Below are 19,781 nucleotides of genomic sequence, written 5' to 3'. Positions count from 1 at the left end.
CGACCAGACTGAGTGAAAGGGAACTCTCATGTTACTCACCCAGATACACCTTTATCAGCTGATAGTATGCGATTGGGTTTTGTTGCTGAGCATTCAGTTCAAGGACGGCCTGATTGTAAAGAATGTTCTTAAGGGGCTGAGAACACGCAGTGAAATCCAGAGCGCCTGCATCCCTGTGGGAATAAGGGTACAATGTCAGACTTGGCTTGCACTTCAACAAATGCATCTGTGCAGCTGTGGACACATGTCTGCAGTTTACAGCACAAAGAAATGCCCTTTCTTTGATACAATCTGCATGAATGAAATGCTCAAACTGCAACAGCCAGTTGAATTGGTATATTTTCTCAAAATGACAGAGTCACGGTACCAATACTGTTATGGTAAAGCACCTCAAGGTTAATTGGAAGGAAGGTACTGTACTTGCCACCACTATGATGCCTTACAGAGTTGAATTGTCTGCTCACTCACTGCATAGGCTCATGTTCTAAGAAATTTGTTTGGATTTGAACTTGAGGTAAAATATGACACAAGTGTAAAAAAAATAAACATTGATCTGTGAGGTATCATCTGTTTCACATTGGAAAAGATCAACATTCCATTGTGGAACTGCCTTTATGAACATTCTGATGCATCAGTGTGAGGCTGCCATATTAGAAAAGTACCTGCTGAGATATCAGAGTTGCTGCCTAAGCAAAACAACAGTGTAAACTGCAGTAATGCAATATATATATAATAATTAAAATAATTCTTATATCTCATTATTTTTGGTTTGCAGAAAATGGATTAAAATTTCACATGAAATGTTTTGATATTTGGAATGGAAAATCTTTGCATCACACAAGCCGCATCTACTAGGCCTTGCTAGACCAGACCCACTGCTCAAAATCACCACCAAAGCATCTTGCTTATCCACTGATGTTCATCACCTGTCAATTTACCAACTGAAACTTCTTTCCATTCTGTTCAGCATCTCAAGGTATGGCTGGCATGATCTGGCTCAATTTCTATGTGCTCAGTAAGCAATGTCATAGACTTAGCATCCCTTCCTCAGATGTCTACAAGACATGAAAGCCCAAAAGCAACCATTCTACCATTCTTAAACACCTACTTGGATCAATTCATGACAAACACTGCAAACCTTATTCACTGAAGCTCCTGTCTATTCTTGAGGCACACAGTAGCCTACAGTGGCTTGTTATGTTTCACCACCACCGTTTCGCTCTTCCTAAAATAACATCCTTGTGTCCTTCCTAAGAATATTGGAGCCATGAATCCACAGGGAGCAGGCCTTATGGAATTCCAACTCATTTCACCATTTCAGGCATCAACGAAATTCTAAACTGAGTTTGACACTTACGTCAGGTTTGAAATCTTCATCAGCTGTTCTTCATCCAAAGTGCACAAGTTGTTTCCACCAATAGCTTTCAAAGAAACTACATTAAGACTATCATCTAACTGCAGGTATCTTCCAATGATGGCTTTAACCTGTTGAATAAATTTGGAGAACACAGAAGAAATTATTAACTGTTCCCCAAAGTACGCTTTGCTTAAACATGTCCTGAAATATTAATTAAATCACTTTCCATTGATGGAATTGTTACTAGTTAGAAATGTCCCTTAATAGAGAAGACAGAGTGGGAAGAAAACTAACTTTGCAGCCTAAATCTCACAATTTCAAACAGCAAAGTTTAATGAACACAATATTTGGAAGTAATTCTATCTGCAGTTCTATTCATGCATTTGTGGCAAAAAGTGAATTCACTGCAGAATATTATTAGCATTCCAGAGATTAAATTCCTGACTCTGTTCCTAACTAAATCACATTATTAATGTCGACAGCAAAGGTTATGGCAGATAATGCACGAGGCTCGAGCATTATGGATAAAAGAGCATGTTGTTGTAGACCAAAGAGAGGAAATGAGCAGAGCCAGTAGCTTGAAGGAGGTTGTTAGACCTGGTGAGAACATCTGGTGGGTGGTTGAATGGATCAGACAACATTTGAGTTGGACAGAGAAAGTTTCAGGACAAAGGGGACGAGTGTCAGTCAATGAGATCAGAGGCTCGTGATCTGTCACACTGAAAGTTTGTGCCCAATTTGTATAGGGTTTGATGGATTATCGGATCAAGGGGAGGTACTTGTTGGTTTGTTGGAGATGGGAATGCAATCAGAAGGTTATGACGAGGATGTTTGATCAGCAAGGTGATCAGGATTTGGAGAGGAGGATTCAGAAAGGTACCAATATCTTGTGTTAAAATCTCCTGATTTCATTACCATTGTGTTTTCCAGCTTGTGTGCCAGTATTGCAGAAATAGTTTCCACTCGAGTGATATTCCAACTGCGGACTTCTGTTGCATTAAATACAGTGGAGATGTTACCCAGCAGTTGAATCTGGCTTTCTGGAAGGCCATTGGGATAAATCTGTTTCAGGAAACAATAAAATGTTAGCTCTGATTTTTGATGGAAAGACTTGCCTCCAGAACATGTCTCTCCTTTTAAAATAATTAGATACAATTGATTTCCATTGCTCCTCATCGCACTTTGAAATAACTCATGTGTTTTATTTCATAGATTGGAAAAGATACCCAGCCTGGGCAGGTTTCATCTCATTCCCTGTTGACACCATTAAGGAGTGATGATGGCAGAACCCTGGAAGCGAGCTCATTTTGCATTGATAGAGACGAGGACTTTGACCCTGAACATTAAACTGAGGTAATTTCTACCTGTTGACATTTTGGTCAAAAAACACATTAGATCTCTGCGACGAAGAAAATGAAGAAGTTCTTTGGAACCTGGAAATTTGTATTCCTATAGGATATTATTGACACAAACAAAGTGGTTACTCATTTTCTTTTCATTTGTGACTTGGTACGCCACATTATATTAACCACTGAGTGATGTTCTTATGCAATGAATGGCAAATAATAAACAAAATGCTCTTCATCTGGTTTCACACGGAGCTAACGTACCTGCAGGAGTTTATTTTTCAGAACTTCCAGCTGAGTTGGGTCAAAGGCAAGAGATCCCATTTGGAGAACACCATCTCTCAGCACAGCGTCACTCAAGCAAAGGTCCAACTGGGCAGCATCATAGACTGCAGGTATGAAGTCATCGATGTCTTCTGGTGCTATTACTCCCTCTGTGCAGACTGAAAATGCAAGCTTCTGTTAGTTGAATAAGAGGTAGGAGTGACAGATTAATGCTGCTGGCTAAGATTTTCTCAAATGGAATAGAGAAGATTTAAAAGGACTGGTGGCACTTTTGATCAAATTAGTACTTATAGCCGTGGGAAAAGATGAGTTATAGAAAATGATCATCAAAACAAACTATATAGGTAGAAATGAAGAATGGAAAACTGTCAGTCACACTGCTGAAAGTACCGAACAACTGCAATCTGTTGATTAAGCTGTCTGAAAACATTCGCACTCTGGGATGATTTTTATGTGGGAGTTGAAGTTTAGTGGAAGCCTTGTCAAACAAACTGACCGTATAATTCTAATGTTAGCCTGCAAAGACTCAGAAGACACTGGGGTGTGCTACAATCTTAAAATATAAGAGCTTAGAGAATGCTGCCTGACTATCTCCACAGGCACTCCCTCCATCACCGACACAGCATGGCCCCATAGTGCACCCTTCACAACAGAATAAAGAAACATGCCATGGCTATTTTGTCAGCACCACTCACCTTCAAACACCGTGGAGAATGAAGGCAGCAAGTGTGGGAATATTGCCCTATGCAAACGCCCGTATTAGACACAAACAGGCTAACTTGAAAATAAGTTTTTTCAGCATTTTAGATCCAAATTCTGGAACTCCCTAATTAATATTATCCCTACCTTGGACAGCACTTGCTCAAGAAATTGACCTGGAAACAGGCTTTCAAGGTCAAGTACAAATGGGCATAATTATGATAGCCTTTGAACAAAGATAGCAGCCAGGACGTGAATTAGAAACTTGCATGATTTACAAAGGCAATTTAGAGAACAGCTGAGAGTCAACCGCATTGTTATGGTTCTGGAGAGAAATGAGAGCCAGAATGGTAAGTAATGAGAATCAGAAACGGGCATATTATCACTGATATCATGAGTGCTGGTAAGTGTTTTTTCTCATTTTGTCAACAAACTAAACTTCAATTTGAACACACCATACTAGAATCTGAACTTAGACCTCAGAATGATCAATCTTTATTTCTAGATTTTTAGTCCAGTAACACATTTATTACACAACTCCACCGACAACATTGACTAAACATTCACTTGTATTATTTACATACCACTAGTATTGTTTGAGCTTCCTTGTAGTTTGAGCTGAGCAATAAATATCAGCACCTCTCCAGGTGATCTGAATCTTTTTATTTTCTTGAGAAATCTTGGCAGAGCTTGTTTAAGGGTCGGCTGCATGGGGTAAAGAGGAAAAGATTAAGAATGGCACCAAACGAGTTTCCAATGATACGTACATTTTGAAATGCCAGGTACAGCAACAGCAAGAAAACACGCTTCATTAATGAAAACAGTTGGCGTGTGATTATCAATCCCTCCCATCAACAAGCAAACGCCAATGTAAACGTCAAGTGATAAACATGTTGGAGCAAAAGGTTGTAATCACAGGACAAAACTATTAAAAATGTCTCACCACATCAACTTGGAAATGTATCATCTCGGGGTTCACTAAATCATAATTATCCAGGAAACAATGCACAGCAAGAGGACGTGGTCATAACACCACTGATTGTTGGCTTGAATAGGAGAGTTGAGCCTGACACAGAGGGTACCGGGACCAGACTAAAGATGAGGAATTGGGGCTGTGGTTGAGAATGAGATGGGTGAGACATGGGGTTTTGGTACTGTAGTGGTTAAGCTGGGGACAGGAATGGCATGGCCGGTGTAGCTAAAGGAAAGAAAGCAAGAAATGGAATCTACCCATTACCTGCAGAGGAGATTCAAAGAGTGCACTAACTACCAAATCACTCTATGTTTTTGGTGCTCTATGTCGATGAATCATGCTAGTTTGAGAGTTTAGCACTAAACAAATTCTTATTAACCATGTCAGTGCTGTACAAGCATAAATAGAATTTTCAATCACATACTATACAAGAACACTGTGTTACGTAATGCAGTATTTCACCAAAACTAACAGTCATGCAGAATATAATATCTTGATCAAGTAGTAACTTAACTCATTGGAGATGTAGATTTTTAGGCATTCTAAGGAAAGTTAACTCTTAAATGACCTCAATTTAACGTAGGAATTCAGAAACAAAGATGATTCTCTCACAAACTGAGCCACTCAATTGATTGCTTAAGCAAGTAAACTATACCCTGTTTATTTGACTCCATGTTGCGGTCAATGCCAAAGGAAGATTTCCAAGCTCTTGTATTGTAGATGATGACCATGATGAAGGTAAACTAGAGACAAAGAAATTGGTCTCTGAGTTAAAGAAGCATTATAAGAAATCATAGCATGAAAATCCAAGCCTTTACAGCCCAAGATTCAACAGGAACCCCCCCATCTTCATCCAAAGGTCCACCCACAAGATACATACATTAATCTGTGCATCTTTAATTTCCAAGTTAAACAAAACAGAATACATAACAAAATTATTTTTCCATTGTTATTTTATGGAATCATAGCAAATAAAGATTTTCCCTGAAAACTATGAAGCTTCATAATACAAACTATAATGATAACTGATTTACTAGTCACGGGAAATATGCTTGTAAAGAAATCCACAATAAAAGCCATCTTTTGGTAGGACGATCCACATGAAGGAATGGTTCAGGCTAGCAGATACTGATCCAGGCTCCTAGTCAGGTGGTTACTTAAAGTCACTTCCCTCTACAGGGTCTTACATAGATTCTGCTTCATAGATAGTTACACATTCTGCTTAGAAGAAATAATAAAGAATAAATGCAGAAAATTTGGTGTGATCTGTGTTGAAATATGTGAAGGTTTCACACTCACCCATATCTGCTCTTTCCACTTCTCAGGAGGATTTCAATTGCCTCTTTCTGATCATCTCTAAAGGAGACACAATTCTTTAAGGCATCCAGAACCGAAAGATCAGATGCCCTGATAACAGATCCATCAATGTCACAGACCAATCCACCCAGTATTGTCAAGTCTTCCTTGGTCAGGTTGCTGTTCATAATTCCCTGAGTATGCATCAAAAGAGCAGCATTAATTCTGAAGGATATCAGTGAACACAAAAGAACCTCAATAAGTCTGTTTCATTCTTAAGAGCACTCTCATCACATGAAGTAACAAAACCACAATCAAAGATATGGAGGATCTTAATACCTACCAAACACATTCTAGCATCATTCAGAATATTTCGCTCTCTCGCTGATACTTTTCTTAAGATGTTGACATTTGATTTCCCAACTAGTTTGTAGAAATCCCGGCAATTGTATGAAGCCCTGAAGTATTGATAACTATAACATGAAAAAATATGCTTATGAATATGAAGAGTCATTTGCAATTTATCGAGCCTTAATGTATATATCCTTCAGCTCCCAACACCATCCCCATTTGATTGCTGAACTATCCTCAATTCATTGTAAAACAATGGGCAATGTACTCTCCCTGAAGATCTGATTCAGGTCACTTTGGAAACCTCAGTGGAAACGGATGTAGCACTTCCTGGTAGATTAACTTTTCTCTGGCAGATGAAGATCAAGAGATGTCATTCCCTGTGGAACGCTCGTTTTGGAGCATTGCAAGGAAGACTGGACCACAATAATCTGACCAATGATCATTGCTGGTCTCTCCTGTTGCTAGCAGATATCAACAGTGCAACAGTAGACCACAGCCTCGCAATGCTATCTACAATTACTTTTTGTCCCTTTTGTTTCACAAACAACATCTCTCCCTGGGCTACTCTCAGTACTGGCTAACCCATCAACTAATGTCATCCCAATTTCTCACATCACCCTCGGGAACTGAGGGTTCAGGAGTAAGCAATGAGCATTCTGACTGAAAAAAAACGTGGGTTGTAGGCCTATGAAAGCTCCAATTAAACACACTGGAAGTTACAGCAGAGTTGGAAAAAAAAACATCAGTATCAATAAAGTAACTGAGGAAATTATCAAAGAATATAACATACTTGAACAGCAGAACATCCCCAGGCAAGGCATCCAAGGGCACTTCCATACTTTCAGAAGCGAGTCTGCCAGAAATGCACTCAAGCTGGAAAGACAGACCACAATGTCACATTGGGACCAGAAGCACTGATTTCTCAGTTATCTTCCTTACTATAGTGTTTTGCTGCAGTAGGTGATGACATGGGAGCTTCCTTTGATACTGACAAGTGGGACATACCACAATTTGACAATCTTCAAGAATCCCATACATCTGAAAACTTAGCATCATTACTGTCTACCTTTAAAATTCATTCAGAGATCAGTTCACAACTTACATAGAAATTTATTTCCAAAATAAACACCCCCCCTTTTTATTCAATCCATCAGTGACAATCTATTGCCTTGCATCTACACGTGTTTTTGAGAATAATTTTACCTGACTTTCATCAAGCATAATCCCTTTAACCTTCATTGCTTGAACAAGCTTCAAAAATGTCTGAAAATCCAGGGCTTTTGTTGCTCCACAACTGAAACCTCGCAGGACAGCCACTGAAAATCTGGAAAGGTATGGCATTATTAATTTCTAAATGTTCCTAATTCCCTGACTTTCAAATCTCTTATCATAACCTCTACATCACAGGTTTCTCAGCATATAGCCCATGAGTGACTGAAAAGCACTTTGCTTATTTCATTTATTTAACCCTCTTCAATGAGCCCACCATTGTCATGAAACATACTGGAGATTAGAAATAAAAATGTAAAGAAATCCGGGTGTTATGACATTAGTCATACTCTGTGCACTAAATATTTCACCTATGAACACAACTCTGTAAAAATCAATGAGAGCCCTCTATTCACACCAGTTTAATTATTGAGGCAAGTTGAACATAACACATCACTTGAATAAATATGCCTGCTTTAGAAACTACATATAAGGTTACACTAAACTCAACTAAATCAACAAATTAAATACAAAAAGATAATAGGCAAAATAAAGGCAGAAATTAAAAGAGAATTGCTTACATCTCAAAATTGTTGTTGTATCTGACCAGCCTTTCAAAGAACACAGCGGACTGTGGAATAAAAGCATTTTAATTATTGATTAACACAATAGGGTCGTAGTCTGTTTATACACGATTACAACATAAATGGGATAACATTCCCGACATCTTTAAATTAATGCACAATTCCCAACTGCAGCTGATTTTCATTCCAGCCATTGTCTCTGCTTGCAAGCAACAGCATCATTTACCTGACTGGGAGTCCACTCTTTATTGTTAACATCACTGAGGCTTAGGTTGGAATTTAACAGGACAGGTGGAACCTCTGCGGCAAGAACTGATGGAACTGCCTTCACTGTTGTCACTGGATTCTCCACATTCCTCAGCACCTGATTTAGAATGAAACAGAAGGTTATTTACTGGACGATGAAAGCAAGTTTTGAAGTAACATTGGGGAAATATAGATGGCACATTCCTCTATCACTGAAATCTCACATCACTCACCTGCAGAACACAGATCTGCCGTATGGGTTGTGGTGCTCTGCCGATATTCTCGACAAATCTCTCATTTGAGATAACACTGATGAATATCTGAGGATTTATGCGTCGGAACACGCCACTGGGAATTCCAGACACCAGGCTTCCCAGACCCAGCAGACGACTTGTGTCATTGACCTAGATGTAAATTAAAATACAAATCGCAAAGCTTTCAAAACACAATCAATAGTAAATTTGCAAATTGTGCTGTATAACAATCTCATTATATTCCCATTCCAGATGGAACCAAGTAGTTCGTTAGAAGTAGTTGAAAATACTTGCTGTTACTCTAGTTAAAGAATTTTTCAGTGCTGAACATGAATGGAACTTACATAACAGGAAAATGACAGACATAGTAGAAGCAATATCCTGGGAATCTCTAAAGACCTCAAATAGACAACCCTGACAGCTTTTCACAGACAATATACCAATATCTCTACGATGGACATACAATTCCTTTTTAACTATTTATTCAGTTCACCATGAGAAACTTAAATGCAGATATGACAATGACTTTCTGGAATACACTTGGGTCACAGAATCATTCAACTATCCTGGGCCACACATTCTGTGACGCATCCAAATTCACCCACCTCACTCCACCTCTCCCCCATCACAAACTTCATCCTCCACCCGGACAATGACTCTCCCTGCTGACCTAACTCCTACGGCAACTACAAAAAGTGTATCCCCAGGCTTGGCAACTTATACACTCAGGCTGTTATTTTGCTGGACATTTCCCCCTTCATTCTCTTTTCCCCACCTTCAGTCGCAAACATTAAGTGAAGGCAATTGTAGAGCTGAGGGGAACTAACTGCAATGGGAGTAAATTCAAAAAACTCAGTATAGGCACAATGGGATTCATAACTTTAGCATTAAATCTACACAAAGCTCTTTGAAATAGTTTGTCTAATATAGGTATTAAAACTAATTTACATTAAATGCTCATGCTAATATACTATAGTCTTCAATTTTCTCAATGTCTTGGTACCACCAGAGTCATTGCTTCTTACCTTGAAGCCACTCGTTAGTAACTTGCTCACTATTGAACTAGACTGGCCAATGTTCCAGCCTCTGACGTTGCCCAGACTTGGCAGGGCTTGCTCCAGAGTGTTCCCATCAATATTATCAACCTGTGACAATGACAGTCCAACAGCAGTTTGCCCCAAGGTGTTCAAAGTGCTGACTGAAAAGTTGTCGATTTTACCCACTAGAACAACTGCCAACTGAAAAAGACGCAAAGGAAAATTATTACTTTTATCCATCCAAGAAAACACTTCACATGAACTGAAGGTGTTCCACCATTAATTTATTATTACCTTCAATTGCTCATCTGTTGGCTCTTCGGGAGGTACTGGACCATCGGTAGACGTGTTGGATGTTAGGTTAAGTCCGCAGACTTTGTTTATCCTTCCGATTAAAGACAATGTTTGCTGTGCAGTCAATTTCTGCAGCAGATTAGTTTTGGTAATGAAGCACAGAAGAGAGTTTGGCAGACTGTAAAAGAACATCAGTCAGTGTTAGCATGGCCATATCACTCAGTGCTCTAGAAATTTGCATCCCACAGCTATAGCAAGGCTTGTTACAAATATCATCATTAAAGATTTCAATTGATTTGCAAATGTAATATTTATTCGGACATTTGAAGTGGCACAGAACCAAATGTGATGCAAATTTCATGTGCAATGTGTCAACTGCCAATTCAGAGAATATTTCAAATAACTTCAATATCCATACAGACCTGGTAAGTCAGGTCACAGCAAGATCCTTTCTAAGAATCTAACGTATGCCTCTGCAATTCCAGTCTGTCACCTCCGTCAACATTCACTATTCTATAAATTTTCTTACTGAAGCAAAAGTTTCTACTGAATCAAATGATTCTAAAGTATTGGCTCCCAATCATATTTCACCACAAGCATTTTCCAGTTATATATCAAATATATCCAAATGCTACTCCCAAAATATTACTTCACGGTAACTAACAGACTATCAATCCAACTGTACTAATGCAAGTGTTCAATCAAATTCTATAAAGCTATAACCATAACTATAAAGCTATAACTCTTCCAGGTTGAAGAAGAGGGCGGGGAACATCATAAAGGACTCCTCCCATCCTGCGCATGGACTGTTTGATCTGCTTCCGTCTGGTTGGCGCTTCAGATCCCTCCAGACTAAGACTAATAGGCACTGGAGAAGTTTTTTCCCTACTGCGGTCACTTTGCTGAACAGTTAACTGCCGGTTAACTGTCGGCTAACTATTACTTGGATTGCACTACCTGTATGTATAATCTATATTTTCATTTATATTTATCATTATTATTGTTATGAGCAGAGAGACAACATCTGCCGGAAGTAAATTCCTTGTATGTGCATAGGTACTTGGCAATTAAAGTCTGATTCTGATTCTGATTCTAATCATACTTTATTGCAACACTTTATCTACGACTCACATCTTTGTTTTTATATTCTAGTCCTCTCCCTCTCAAATTTCAGTGTGAATTCTATCATATTATGATCACTAAGAGTTCCTTTACCTCAAGCTCCCTAATCAAACCTTATTCATAACACAATTCAGAATTGCCTTCCTCCTAGTGGGCTGAACCACAAGCTGCTCTAAAAAACCATCTCATTGGCATTCTACAAATTTCCTCTCTTGGGATCCAGCAACAACTTGGTTCTATGCTTTCCAATCCTATGTCACCATTTTTTAAGGATATTATTTCATTTCTTTTTACTAAAAGCGCCACCCACCCTCTCTGCCTACCTGCCTGTCCTTTCAATACGAAGAATATCCTTGGATGTTCAGCTCCCAAATCTGACCTTCTTTCAGCCATGATTCTCTGAGGCCCTCAATATCACACCACCCAATCTCTAACTGTGCCACCAGGTCATCTACCTTATTCTGTTTACTGTGTGCATTCAAATATAACACCTTTATCACCCTTTTCGATTTTCCCCCATGTTACACTTCAACTCATCCCAATGACTGCAATTTTGCTCTGTCACCTGCCTGTGCTTCATCACATCCTCAGTATGCACTGCATCAACTCATGAAGCAACTGTCCCATCCTCAGACCATCGCTCCGGTTCCCGTCCTCCTGCCAACTTGGTTTAAACCCTCCCCATTACCCTGATATATACACAGGATGGAGAAATACTAGTTACTAACGTTGCAAGAAAGAAAAGGAAAGTAACACAGCATCAGACCCCAAAACAAGTCAGCAGCTCTGCAAGCAGATGGATAGAGAGGATTAGAGACTGATAAGGATTGGGTGCAGAAGAAAGGATAGAAAAAGCACTTGATAAAGGGAATACACAAGAAGAAGCATCTTGTCCGTAAGTCACGCAAATATGCAGGAAGACCCTATTGACTTGAGGAACAAGCCCAAGTGAGAGAAAAGACACAGGGACATCAGTCTGTATTCATATGAACGTGTGCCCATGAACACCGCTGAAAAAGAAGAAATTAAAAAGCAAAGAAGGGTAAAAATGGCTACCCATTTCTGGCTCTAATGGGAACATTACTGATGAACTTAGTTGGTGCAGGATACAAGCTTAGTACTAGCGTAATGCTACTACGACGCCAGTGACCTAGATTCAATTCCCATTCCACTGCTGTCTGAAAGGACTTTGTATGTTCTCCACATGTCCACGTGTGTTTCCACCAGGAATCTTGGTTTCCTTCCATATTACAAAGACACAAGGATTAGTAGGTTAAGTGGTCACGTGGGTGTAATTGGACAGCACTGGCGCATTGGAACAGACGGGCATATAACCACTCTGAATCTCTAAAATTACATTCAGTGTTACTAAAATGACATGGTACCTATTTAAAACATAACATACCGTTCCATTCACTGAGCAAAATAAAGATCAAATGTTAATACAAAGTGAATTGAGATTTCTAAAACCTTAATTACATGAATTAAAATAGCTCATTTATTTTCTTAGAAAACATATGAATAATGATAAATTGAATTTAAAAATTAAATCAAAATTATAATTTGCAACAATGCCAGTTCTAGAATGCAACTTATTTGCTTCAATCCATAAATAAAATGAAATTCCATTTCACACAATGTGAAAATATCAATTCTTTGAACACATACCTTGAAGCATTAAAGTTTGGATTGTTTTTAACCAGTAAGTTAATGTAGGCTGTTGAGACCTCATCCGATAACATCAAATTTTCCACAAGTTTCAGGTTTTCTGCATTTGCTGCAAACACTTGAAGCTGCACAGAATTTGAAATTAGAAGATTTACCTCAGATAATAAGTGAAACTTAAATTTTCTTAGCCAATAGTAAGGATATAGCTGGAAGCTTGACACATATCAGATAGAAAACTGGTTGATTTTGGTTTACAGCTGTGCATTCACCTATCAGGATCTTGGATAAATACTCAAATTGTAACCTGAAGATATCAAGTGGATCCTACAACTGCGTCCTCCAGCGGGCAGCTGCAGTGCACTTCTAGCATCTACTACATCATGTGACGATCAAACCGGGCGTTCCAAGTAAATTTCCATCTTTGCTTTGTGGAGTCAGGATGACCAGATGTAAGTGTCAAATGGGTTCTTTTATAATGCACAAAAATCCGGCCTATGTATTATATAAACCCCTTCCAAGAATGGTGGTGATTGAGTTGGAGAAGAGCTCGGTTGCATAAGGTAGCCAGGGCCTTTTTAACCCTCAGCTTATTTTGGGTAGCGACACCTGATATCTGACCTGGACCACTCCTGCATCCCTATTCTAGCATGATTAAATTTCTAAGCCTTCTACTCATGTGAATTCTGATTCTAAGAACTGAATAAAAAGGAGTACTTACCAATGTTTCATTTTCGGAGAATGATTGAAGGTCAGAGAGTGAGACTTGACTCAGATACAGTCCCAGATATTGAGAGAACCACGCAGTGGAGTTCAGGACTGGATCACGAGCATTGTAACATTTCGGTCTGGGTTCTAATGTACAAAATGAATAAAGTACTGTGATCATGGAAAAAGTACTTGAAAATTCATCTACTTTGTATCTCAACATTACTGGTTCATCTACCAACATAATTATCTTTATAATGTGAGCACAAGGTCTGGGTGGGAAATATCAATAACCATTTGACAGCAGCTCAGTGCAACTGCATTCTGCTTGTCGAGCTTGAACATAGACTGAGAAATCACCTACAATAATTAAAATATGGCTGAGGGTGCACATTCGGAAAGCGTCTTAAGTGATAACGGAAGATCCACTTGGATTTCCTATAACGAATGCAGGTTTCACTCTGAAAACTGATAGGATTGAAAATCATGACATTGGAAAAGGGATTTGTGGAGAGGATTGGCCTGTCAGATACAACACTTGACTTGACATGGAAACAAATCCACATAAATTCAGAGACACAAGAGATACTGCAGATACCGGAAATCTAGAGCAATACACACAATGTGCTGGAGGAGCTCGGAAGGTCAGGCAGCATCTATCAATGGGAAGGAACAGTCAATGTTTTGGACTGAGACTCTTCATCCAGACGGAAAAGGAAAGGAGAAGAAGTCAGGATAAGAAGGTGGGGGAGGGGAGGAAGTAATACAAGGTGGCAGGTGACAGGTGAAACCAGGAGAGGGGGGTGGTGAAGTAAAGAGCTGGGAAGTTGACTGTAGGAAGAGACAAACGGCTGGAGAAGGGGGAGTCTGACAGGACTGGACAGACCAGGGAAGAAAGGACAGGGGGAGGAGCACCAGAGGGAGGTGATGGGCGGGTAAGAAGAGAAGTTGTGAAAGAGAAAGGAAAACAAGAATGGGGAATGGAAAAGGAGAGGAGGGGAGGGGCAATTACCAGAAGTTCAAGAAATGAATTTTCATTCCCTCAGGTTGGAGACCACCCAGACAAAGTATAAGATCTTGCTCTTCCAACCTGAATGTGGCTTTATCATGGCAGTAGTGAAGGCCATGAACTGACATGTCAGAGTGGGAATGGGAAGAATTGAACTGGGTGACCATCGAGAAATCCTGCTTTTTCTGGTGGTTGGAGGGTAGGTGCTTGGCGAAGTGGTCTCCCAATCTATGTTGCGTCTCACTGATATACAGGAGACCACACTGGGAGCACCAGATACAGTATATGACCCCGACAGACTCACAAGTGAGGTATGGCCTCACCTGGAAGGACTGTGTGGGGCCTTGGAAGGTGGAGGGGCAGGTGTGCCATATAAATTCAGATGGCGGTTTTCCAACAACTGACGGATTATGGGCGGCACCCTGGAATCGTTCAATGCCTGGAGTTAATCTGCAGCACTGAGAGTTTAAGCCCAGACAGCCAAGCATCAAACTGCAGAGAGCATGAAAATCTTGGATCTTATCTCTGCAAATCATCACCTCTGGGCAATCAGCCTCTGGATGGCCGTGAGTAACATTAACTCTGGCTGCTGATTCAATTTGACACAGGCAGTTTATAATAATTCCACCTCGGCAGCTTGGAAACGGGAAAGCATAACTTTACCTTGCTGTAGATAGGATTTGATACCATCATAGATTTCCTTCTGTTTGTCCACAGTAAGTTCTTTGTACGGAGCATTCAGCGCTCTTACGCTAAAGGTGAAATTTAATAACATTTAGAATTTCATCATCAGCTTGAGCTCAGTTACTGAAAAATTGAGTTTAAATTACGACAATAAAATGAGAGCAGATCAACAAAGGACCGAATGACAATGTGTCAACTCTTGCAGAGTTGGGCGTGACTCGAGTACATGCTCGATTTGCAAAAGAGTGGCCTCTCAGACTCTCTTTTGCATATTCTGATCTGATCGTATACAACACCATGAGCAACAAAGAAATTAAACATTCTTTGAAAGTATGCTACTTCCAGTCAATCAATTGGTTGCAGTACAGTGCAGACTTATTGAGAAAGCCAATATACAAAGTACATAGCATGATTTGCACACTGCGGTATTTACCCTTGGAATATACACTAAACATGCCCATGATCGTACTTACACTTTCTGGTAGGACAGGCACCCAATCCTCAGGCTGTTGTTGGAAGACAAGAGGGTAAAGGTGATAAATGGCAGATATGGTGTCAGCCTGAAATTAAGCCATTTATCTACCTCGGTGTCATTTAGTGCAGCTAAACTGCTGGTAAACTGAGGCCACACACCCTCGATGATTGCAGCTCGATTAGCAGGAAACAGTATACTCTGGGAAAGCAGAATGAAACGGGCTGTATTAGAATGAATGCCCATAAATGAAACAAAATGGTGTTATCCCCATAGCTTGTCAGAGGATTTTGACATTCAGCCCACTCATGGAGATCAACATCACTAAACAGGAAATATGTTTCAGCATCAAAGTCAGATTTTGCAGGAAATAATGTTAATGCTTCCTGATTCAGCTCCACAAGATCAAACTCCTCCACGTCAAATCGTTTGTCTGAGGTCACATCACTGCCAGTAATTTAAATGGGGCTTCTCACCCCAACACTGTATGCTTGGATTTTCCAATGGGAACTCGTACAGGTTTTAACCAGCACATCAGCTGTGATGAGAAAGGCACAGGGAAGAAATAAAAATCCACCAACCCAAATAATTCCCATCCATGTACACTTGTTAACATATTTGCACAGTATCTACTCCCATTACATCAGTGATCTTTTAAGTGTCAATCACCGGAAATCATTCTCAAATCGCAGAGTAATATTCGTGGTAACAAACACAAGATGCTGGAAATCCAGAGGAACACATAGAAAATGCTGGAGGAACTCAGCAGGTCAGGCAGCATATATAGAAATGAATAAATAATTGATGTTTCAGTCCGACACCCTTCATTAGGACTGGAAAGGAAGGGAAAGATACCAGAATAAAAAGGTGGGGGGTGGGGAGTAGAACGAAGCTTGTTGGAAGCTGATAGGTTTGTCCAGGTGGGTGGGAAAGGTCAAGGGCTGAAGAAGGAGGAATCTGATAAGAGATGAAAGTAGACCATGGAGGAAAAAGGAGGAGGAGGGGACCCAGAGGGAAGTAATAGGCAGGTGAGAAGATTTTAAATTAAGGTGTCCTTTCTTTATTTGAAGTCTCCAGTTTAATATGACTGCATCCTGCTACTGAAAAACTAAACAACTGCCTCTCACCTTTTGGGTGTTTTCATTGAATCGATCTATGAATGAAGCCAGTTTCTGAATGGGTTGGATGGAGACCAACACTGAGGTTAGCAGCCGGTTGTTATCGATGAATCCTGGCATGCTCAGCACATCAGCCAATTCACGGGGATCAGTAACATTGAGCAACTGTAAACACACAAAATGAAATTCGATCGACATAACCAGAAACAGACCATGTAACACACCTGAATGCATGCTCAAAATAACTTTCAATTTGCATTAGACTATTGACAATCACCATGGCTAATATTATTTTAAGTGGCAAACTAACAATCACACCAGCTCTCGCACACACCGACTCACAGAAAGAAAAAATATTGGCTTTTACCTCAGGAACGAGGAAAAATGCATCTGTCAGTTTGAGCAATTTGGAGAAACTCTGGAAATAGCTGTTCAGGTAGATTGTAACGCTGCCATTTACATAACAACGTGGTGGGAACGCTGCAAGAAAACAAAATCATAAGTATCCGCTTTGAAACAGAGATGATATTTTATTTACTTTAAATGTGTGGTAGCTAGATATGTTGCCGGCTAACATAGCTGAATGATCTGGACACAGTGAAAACAAATACCAGTTACTCTTCTTTTTCATTGACGAATGCTTTTCGGACTTACCTGTGCTGTTGAGGTAACCAAGGATCCATACTCTCAGCACGGTCTCTTTTGTTTCACGTGGCATATCGCTGAATCCATAATTGAGGCCATTTAGGCTAAACAAAAAAAAGTTAATGACATTTATTACATAAAACTATTAAAACATTTTTAGTATCCTTCCTAAATGAGGCTTCAATGTTCACGCAGGCATCTAGACTGAAAGCTTATCCTAATTCCGTCATTAAAGTTGTTATGATGCCACGAACCTCTGACAACGAACACTCCCTTCCCCTTCTGTCTTTTTTCATTCCCAATTCCAGCTCCTTCGCTTACAACTTTCATTCTCCTCACCTGCCCATCACTACCCTGTGGTGTCTCTCCTCCTTCCCATTCTCTTCTAGTATCATAGTCCTTCTTCTTCTGCCCTTTACCTCTTCCACCAATCATCTCCTAACTTCTCAATTTATTCCCCCTTCACCTGGTTTCACCTATCACTTGCCAACTTGTACTCATACCCCTTCCCCTATCTTTGTATTCTGGTTTCTACCTCCCTACTTTCTAGTCCTGATTTAGGGTCTTGGCTCAACATGTCAACTGTTTATTCCTCTCCATAGACGCTGCCTGACCTGTTGAGTTCTTCCAGCAATTTGTTTCTTCTCTGGATTTCCAGCATCTGCAGAGCCTCTGGAATCACAGACTTGCATACAAATCTTGATACAAAGCTGAAGTATTTCACAAATTCTATCTAGCTCTACCGTTATCTTTTTCTTGGAACTCATGCAGCATGCATTGCTGTCCAATGCAACTTTTGATAAATTTGCAACATATTTTGGAGTGTCTTGCTGCATTCAGATAAGTATGGCACTTCGAACTTGCGTCATGCAGGCACTACAGGAGTGCTGTACAGCTATGAACAAGTTACATACTTCTCCATGCAGCAATAGATTATTGTAAGAGAGAGACATTCACTCACACTGCTCGATAACCTTCACAGCTTAGATTTCTTCTCAGAAGAGGTCTCAGCACTGACTGAGAAATGCCAGCAATGAACGGCTGGAATTGCCTCTGGAACCACTTTCTCAGGAAGATGGTACTTGTTAAGTTTTCACTGGTTCTCACAGCCTCCCACAGGGCATTCATAAATGTGATCTTTGTCATCAGGGGAATTACTGTCATGTTCTGTGTCTGAAAGAAAACACAGCAGGTGATCAGTGAACAGAGAGATTTCTTGCACAGGTCTGAAACCAAACAATTCTGAATGAGAATGAAATTGGAATATTTCTGTATCAAAATATCATGCAGTAGAATTGGACAGAGCAACAACAGTCATGTTAGCTGCAGAAAATTCATTCCATGACAGTGTCTACATCTTTTAAATTATTTACCCTGTTGTTGAACATGTGCAGTGCCTCCATCAATGTGGCTCTGTCAAGCTTCTGAAGGAAAACAGTCAGGGCAGTTTCATCTGACCTATTCAGAGCCTTTGGACCAGTGAAGCACAGAAAGATGTCTGACAAGAGGTCACTGCTTAGATGTGAAAGCAGCAGAGGAGTCTGCAGAGATAAATGTGATATAAAAGAAGATTAAAACAGCCCAGAATACTGACGTGAAGTATCAACAAATAAGTAAGGCTCAACTAAGTACATGAGCCAATGAGCTCACAGAAGTCATTAACATACAGTCTTAACAGAGCTGCTCTACAACTACATTGCTTAATTTAAGTACAAATGGCGATTGCATGAAATTCTAGTCAGTGGCAATGCTTACCTCTGCACAAGCAAACTGTGCAATACTGAAGCTGCAGGTATGGCTTCTGTTAACGTTAATCAGGAAATTGTTCAAAGCCAAACTATGGAAAGAAAATAAAATCAATTTTAGAGAAGGAAATTAGTTGAGAAACAAACAACAAAACACCCACTTTCTTTGCTAAATGTTCATCATAAAATATAAATCAAACTTATACTTCTTGTCATCTGCCATTCTGGCACAATAGGTATTTGGGCATCCTCAATGTCAGATGCAGTCAGCCAATAACAACTTTAAAAAATCTCTTAAGCAAAGTGATTGTAGTCCAGTTCTTACCTGTTCACACCGGCACACAATCTTGTATCTGTTTGAAAAAGTAGAAAAGAATTAATACATGGGAACCATAACACAGATTAACCAAAGAATTCATTATAAGTGTGGTTTGAGCACTCACCATTAACTGTGGCATTATCAGGCTAAAGATGAGAAAGAACAATTATTAATTTAATACTTTTTCATTCTGAATTGATCTGATAAATGTAAGATGATTTTGTAAAGTGTTACTGGTGTTGAACAGTACTAGATTTTTTCTTACCCTGTCAGTAGGCTGGGCTTCTGAAAACAAACAGAAAACATTATTGTTACAAGGTTATCCTGATTACGTGCTATGATTCTTAACAGTAATTTATC

At 39.7% G+C, this 19,781-nt stretch overlaps 1 protein-coding gene across 1 annotated transcript in view; it reads right to left on the bottom strand.

Annotated features, from left to right (window-relative positions):
• Positions 1 to 19,781, bottom strand: part of LOC140736333 (uncharacterized) — a 457,303-nt gene that overhangs the window by 158,325 nt on the left and 279,197 nt on the right. Inside the window, exons 122-149 of the mRNA XM_073062333.1 lie at positions 19,687 to 19,706; positions 19,546 to 19,567; positions 19,428 to 19,455; positions 19,113 to 19,194; positions 18,731 to 18,898; positions 18,319 to 18,530; positions 17,367 to 17,461; positions 17,080 to 17,192; positions 16,722 to 16,877; positions 15,596 to 15,795; positions 15,102 to 15,190; positions 13,443 to 13,576; positions 12,725 to 12,849; positions 9,935 to 10,112; positions 9,629 to 9,841; positions 8,583 to 8,753; positions 8,330 to 8,467; positions 8,101 to 8,150; positions 7,514 to 7,634; positions 7,101 to 7,183; positions 6,300 to 6,429; positions 5,960 to 6,150; positions 5,316 to 5,403; positions 4,272 to 4,392; positions 2,968 to 3,146; positions 2,273 to 2,419; positions 1,358 to 1,485; positions 40 to 173 (exon numbers count right to left, since the gene is read on the bottom strand). Coding sequence (XP_072918434.1) covers positions 40 to 173; positions 1,358 to 1,485; positions 2,273 to 2,419; positions 2,968 to 3,146; positions 4,272 to 4,392; positions 5,316 to 5,403; positions 5,960 to 6,150; positions 6,300 to 6,429; positions 7,101 to 7,183; positions 7,514 to 7,634; positions 8,101 to 8,150; positions 8,330 to 8,467; positions 8,583 to 8,753; positions 9,629 to 9,841; positions 9,935 to 10,112; positions 12,725 to 12,849; positions 13,443 to 13,576; positions 15,102 to 15,190; positions 15,596 to 15,795; positions 16,722 to 16,877; positions 17,080 to 17,192; positions 17,367 to 17,461; positions 18,319 to 18,530; positions 18,731 to 18,898; positions 19,113 to 19,194; positions 19,428 to 19,455; positions 19,546 to 19,567; positions 19,687 to 19,706 — 3,516 coding nt within the window. The remainder of the gene's footprint in view (positions 1 to 39; positions 174 to 1,357; positions 1,486 to 2,272; positions 2,420 to 2,967; positions 3,147 to 4,271; positions 4,393 to 5,315; positions 5,404 to 5,959; positions 6,151 to 6,299; positions 6,430 to 7,100; positions 7,184 to 7,513; positions 7,635 to 8,100; positions 8,151 to 8,329; positions 8,468 to 8,582; positions 8,754 to 9,628; positions 9,842 to 9,934; positions 10,113 to 12,724; positions 12,850 to 13,442; positions 13,577 to 15,101; positions 15,191 to 15,595; positions 15,796 to 16,721; positions 16,878 to 17,079; positions 17,193 to 17,366; positions 17,462 to 18,318; positions 18,531 to 18,730; positions 18,899 to 19,112; positions 19,195 to 19,427; positions 19,456 to 19,545; positions 19,568 to 19,686; positions 19,707 to 19,781) is intronic.

Source organism: Hemitrygon akajei, chromosome 11 (assembly GCF_048418815.1).
Source record: "Hemitrygon akajei chromosome 11, sHemAka1.3, whole genome shotgun sequence".
Classification (NCBI taxonomy): domain Eukaryota; kingdom Metazoa; phylum Chordata; class Chondrichthyes; order Myliobatiformes; family Dasyatidae; genus Hemitrygon; species Hemitrygon akajei.
Note: the sequence above shows the minus strand (reverse complement) of the source record. Positions and strands in the feature narration are given on the sequence as shown.